The 5,000-nt window shown below is 47.9% G+C and overlaps 1 protein-coding gene across 1 annotated transcript in view; it reads left to right on the top strand.

Annotated features, from left to right (window-relative positions):
• LOC128354610 (zinc finger protein 513) overlaps nucleotides 1-5,000 on the top strand; it is a 13,971-nt gene that overhangs the window by 5,567 nt on the left and 3,404 nt on the right. The window contains exons 4-6 of the mRNA XM_053314832.1: nucleotides 1,817-2,311; nucleotides 3,608-3,833; nucleotides 4,196-4,205. Coding sequence (XP_053170807.1) covers nucleotides 1,817-2,311; nucleotides 3,608-3,833; nucleotides 4,196-4,205 — 731 coding nt within the window. The remainder of the gene's footprint in view (nucleotides 1-1,816; nucleotides 2,312-3,607; nucleotides 3,834-4,195; nucleotides 4,206-5,000) is intronic.

Raw genomic sequence — 5,000 nt, 5'->3', positions numbered from 1 at the left:
AAGACGGGGAGGAAGGAAGGAAAGATGGAAGGAGGGGGGAGAAAGGGGGTGGAGGAAGGAATGAAGGAAGGGAGGAAAGAAGGGGAAGGAGGGAGGAAGCATTTTAGGACCAAATGAAGAGGAATACATTTAAAACTAAACATAAAGTCGAAGAAAGGGGGATGGAGGAAGTAAGGGAGGAAAGAAAGCGAGATGGAGGGATGGAGGGGAAGGGAGGAAGGAAGGAATGAAGGAAGGAAGGAAGGAATAAATCAATTACACCGACGTCTCTATGACATCATCGCTTCCTCTGGTCCTCTGGTCTCATGTTGATGGAAGCCAGATGAGCAACCGCTTCTTTTTCTTCTCCTCCTCCTCTTTCTTTTTCTTCTATTCCTCCTCTTCCTCCTCATCACTTCTTTCTTCTCCCCCTTGCCTACTCTTCTTGTTTTTCTCCTCTTTCTTTTTCTTCTTTGTCTCTTTCTCCTCCTCCTCCTTCTTCCTCTCCTCTTCCTCCTCTTTCTTTTTCTTCTATTCCTCCTCTTCCTCCTCATCACTTCTTTCTTCTCCCCCTTGCCTACTCTTCTTGTTTTTTCTCCTCTTTCTTTTTCTTCTTTGTCTCTTTCTCCTCCTCCTCCTCCTTCTTCCTCTCCTCCTCTTCTTTCTTCCCCTCCTCCTCCTCTTTCTTCTTCTCCTCCTTTTTCTTCTTCGTCTCTTTGTCCTCCTCTTCCTTCTTCCTCTCCTCCTCATCTTCTTTCTTCCTCTCCTCCTCCCCCTCCTTCTTCTCCTCCTCCTCCTCCTCCTCTTTCTTCTTCTCCTCCTTTTTCTTCTTCGTCTCTTTGTCCTCCTCCTCCTTCTTCCTCTCCTCCTCTCCTCCTCCTCTTCTTTCTTCCTCTCCTCCTCCCCCTCCTTCTTCTCCTCCTCCTCCTCCTCCTTTTTCTTCTTCGTCTCTTTGTCCTCCTCCTTCCTCTCCTCCTCCTCCTCTTCTTTCTTCCTCTCCTCCTCCTCCTCTTCCTTCTTCCTCTCCTCCTCCTCTTTCTTCTTCTCCTCCTTTTTCTTCTTCGTCTCTTTGTCCTCCTCCTCCTTCTTCTTCTCCTCCTGTTTCTTTTTCTTCCTCCATCGCTCCTCTTGTTTTTCCTCTTTACTCGGCACGATCGCTTCATTACTGCGGGCAAACTAACGAACAAACTAACATCATTTTCTTGGTTGTTTTTAAAGAGTCACAATGTGGGGTTTTATTTATATCTGCAGCAGCCTTCCTTCCTTCTTTCCTTCCCTCCCTCCTTCCTTCCTTCCCTCCTTCCTTCCTTCCTTCCTTCCTTCCTTCCTTCCTTCCTCCTGATGTTTAAAACAAGACTCAGAGAATAAAATATGTTAAAAAATAGAAGTAGAGATAAACGTAGATTCAATTCAGAGGGTTTAAAAGTCCTTCCTTCCCTCCCTTCCTTCCTTCCTTTGAAGGAAAGGAGGGAGGGAGGGAGGGAGGAAGGAAGGACAGAAGGAAGGAGGGAAGGAAAGGAAAGGAAGGAAGGGAGGAAAGAAGGAACAGTCAAAACAGACGGGGTCAATTTGACCGGGAGGACGACAGGAGGGTTAAGCAAGTTTAAAGTTTTCATGGTTACACCACTTAGACATTTTTACCATAATCCTCTAATATATTCTCTCTAAATGGATTAAAAGCAGAAATTTGATGCTGAGTCCACAAAAAAAGAATGTGTGAAGTTATTCATACGTTTATTTTCACATTTTAACCCTTTAAATTTAAATTACACCACATGACATCATTAACTCTTCTATATTTAAAGTCTAAATGACACTTTGTGATTGGTTGTTCCAGGTGTGGGTCTGGATTTGGGGGCGGAGCTTTATTGTCTCAGCTGTGAGGAAGGTCTCCAGCACGTCGCCTCCTTCGACTCGTCTCATGAGGACGGATCAAACCCGGCTGACCGATCCATCGGCGACGGCTCCGGCAGGACGAAGGAGGGCGAGGGCGAGGGCGACATGGCTCCCAAGCTGTACTCCTGCTCTCTGTGCCCCTTCACCTCGCGCTACTCCAACCACCTCAAACGCCACATGAGGATCCACGACGGGCAGAAACCGTACCGCTGCCCCGTCTGCCCCTACGCCTCGGCTCAGCTCGTCAACCTGCAGCGCCACGCACGCACGCACACGGGGGAGAAACCCTACCGCTGCCACCAGTGCAGCTACGCCTGCAGTTCCCTCGGCAACCTGCGGAGGCACCAGCGCATGCACACGCAGGAGAGACCGCAGCGCCGGGAGAAAGAGAAGAGACGAGGGAGGAGGAAAAAGAACAAGGGAGACGCTGAAGAAGGTGAGGGATACACACACACACACACACACACACACACACCACTCTCTCTCTCTCTCTCTCTCTCTCTCTCTTCCTCCCCCCTCTCTCTCTCTCTCTCTCTCTCTCTCTCTCTCTCTCTCTCTCTCTCTCTCTCTCTCTTCCTCCCCCTCTCTCTCTCTCTCTCTCTCTCTCTCACACACATTCACTCATTCATTCATCTCACACACACTCACACACACTCACTCACTCAAACACCACAAACACTGGAGACTACATTTCCCATAATGCAACGCTCTGTTATAAATCTGTAGTCCAGTCCAGAGGTAAAGATATTATATTTCTTCCTCTTTAAGTCAAGTTTCAAACTGTATTAAATATCACACACTTTAAATATGATAGGATAAGATTAAAATGATCCAGATGTGTTTAGGAAGTTTATATTCAGAGTAAATTATGAGTAGTGACTCCCTGAAGAGAGAAACGTGAGGGTGGGTTAGGGTTGTTAGGGTTATGGGTGTTTCTCTCTCTCTCTCTCTCTGCTGCGGAGGGAAAGGTCACGCTGAGCCGAGCAGGAAAAAGAGGAAGCAACGAGTCGAAACTGAAAAGAGTCAGAAAGAATGAGGAAGATGAGCTCTCTCTCTCTCTCTATCTCCCTCTCCCTCTCTCTCTCTCTCCCCCTCCCCCCTCTCTCTCTCTCTCTCTCTCACTCTCTCTCTCTCTCTCTCCCCCTCCCCCCCCTCTCTCTCTCTCTCTCTCTCTCTCTCACTCTCTCTCTCTCTCCTTGCTCTCTTGCTCGCTCTCTCTCTTTCTCCCCCCCTCTCACTCCCACTCCCTCCCTCACTCTCTCCCTCACTCCCTCTCTCTCTCTCACTCTCTGTCTCTCTATCTCCCTCCCCCTCTCTCTGTCTCTCTCTCTCTCTCTCTCTCTCTCTCTCTCTCTCTCTCTCTCTCCCTCCCCCCCCCCCTCCTCTGTCTCTTTCTTTCTGGTTGAGTGCTTATCAGCCTCAAGTTGACCTCCACTGAACCGAGCTACGAGCTAAAACAACCTCTTCAAATGAAAAATGAACTACAGATTAAAACAGAAACACACTAAAAAAATGTGTGTGTCTGTGTGTGTGTGTGTGTGTGTGTGTGTGTGTGCGTGCGTGTCTGTGTGTGTGTGTAAGAAGAAGTAAAAATGAGGAAGTGTTTGAGCTTAAGATGGAAGATACATTTTCATTATTAGTAAGAAACAGGACATCACATGATTTTAAAGTATTTTAAACTCTTCTTCTTCCTCTTCTTCTTCCTCTTCTTCTTCTCCTCTTCCTCACACAGTGATGTCAGACCTGACCCTGCGAGTGTCTCAGGATTCGGGTTACCTCCAGACGTTGGGGGGTCTGGGCTCTCCCTCCGCTCCGCTCCCCGTCCTCCTCTTCCCGCTGTGCTGCCGGCTGTGCGGCCTCACGCTGGAGGAGGCCGACCTGGAGGGGGACAAGGCCGAGGAGGAGGGGGACGGGGACGGAGGGGAGGGGGAGGGGGGAGGAGGGAGACCGGAGGACAGGTACGACCCCCGCTCTTTAAAAAAAAAAAAAAAAAAAAAATCTGATCCGTTTGTTTGTTTTTAAATGAAGGAGGAAGTGTCTAAATGTAGAGAGAATGTTTCCTCATGTTGGAGGTTGAGCAATGTGTAGCTGGTTTCCATAGCAACCGCGCCCACACACACACACACACACACACACACACACTCAACAGCTTTTACTGCCACTTTTACTCAGTTTATAGTTTAATTGATTTAGCTCAAGAAACACAAAAAAATGACAGATGATTATGATTCGAAAAAAATTGTTGAGATTTCAAAATAAAACAGGAAGTAATATTTATTTTATTTTGGTAATTAATAATTTGCTGCTTTAATCTTCTCAGATGTGATGATGTAATGCTTTTCTTTGTCACACATGAGAGTAAACTGAGTATCTGTGTGTTGTTCAACTTTTAACCTCGATTACGATTAATGAACAATTATCTCCACCCTTGATGAACAATGATGTATTCCCTCCCTCCCTCCTTCTCTCTTTCTTTCCTCCCCCTACCTTCCTCCCTTCCTTCTTTCCTCTGTCCTTCTTTCCTTCCTTCCTCGTTTTCCTTTCCCCCCCCTCCTTCCTCCCTTCCTTTCCTTTCCTCCCCTCCTTCCCTCCCTCCCTTCTTCTTTCCTCCCTCCCTCCTTCCTACCTTCCTTTCCTCTCCTCCCCTCCTTCTTTCCTCCCTCCTTCCTTTCCATTCTTCCTTCCTTCTTCCTTTCCTTCCTCCCTCCCTTCCTTCTTCCTTCCTCCCTTCCTCCCTTGACTGGAGGACAACAGGAGGGTTAAGGTGTGACGCTGTGGTTCATGTCTAGTTGATGAACAACCTCCCTTCCTTCCTTCCTTCCTTCCTTCCTTACTTCCTCCCTCCCTCCTTTCTTTCCTTCCTGCTTCCTTTCTTTCCTTTCCTCCCTTCCTTCCCTCCTTCCTTCCTTCCTTCCTTGACTCGAGGACAACAGGAGGGTTAGGGTTAATGTCATGGTTTGGGTTCAACCTTTGCTGTCATGGCAACAGTGAACACCACGATTAACTGACACGTGAGGACGGAGAGCTTTTTTTCTTGTTGTGAGCTTTCATCAGGAAGTCACACCTCTGACCTCGTGTGTGTGTGTGTCTCATCCTCAGGTGTGTCGCCGCTGCTCGTTGGACCA

This window comes from Scomber japonicus, chromosome 24 (genome assembly GCF_027409825.1).
Source record: "Scomber japonicus isolate fScoJap1 chromosome 24, fScoJap1.pri, whole genome shotgun sequence".
NCBI lineage: Eukaryota > Metazoa > Chordata > Actinopteri > Scombriformes > Scombridae > Scomber > Scomber japonicus.
Note: the sequence above shows the minus strand (reverse complement) of the source record. Positions and strands in the feature narration are given on the sequence as shown.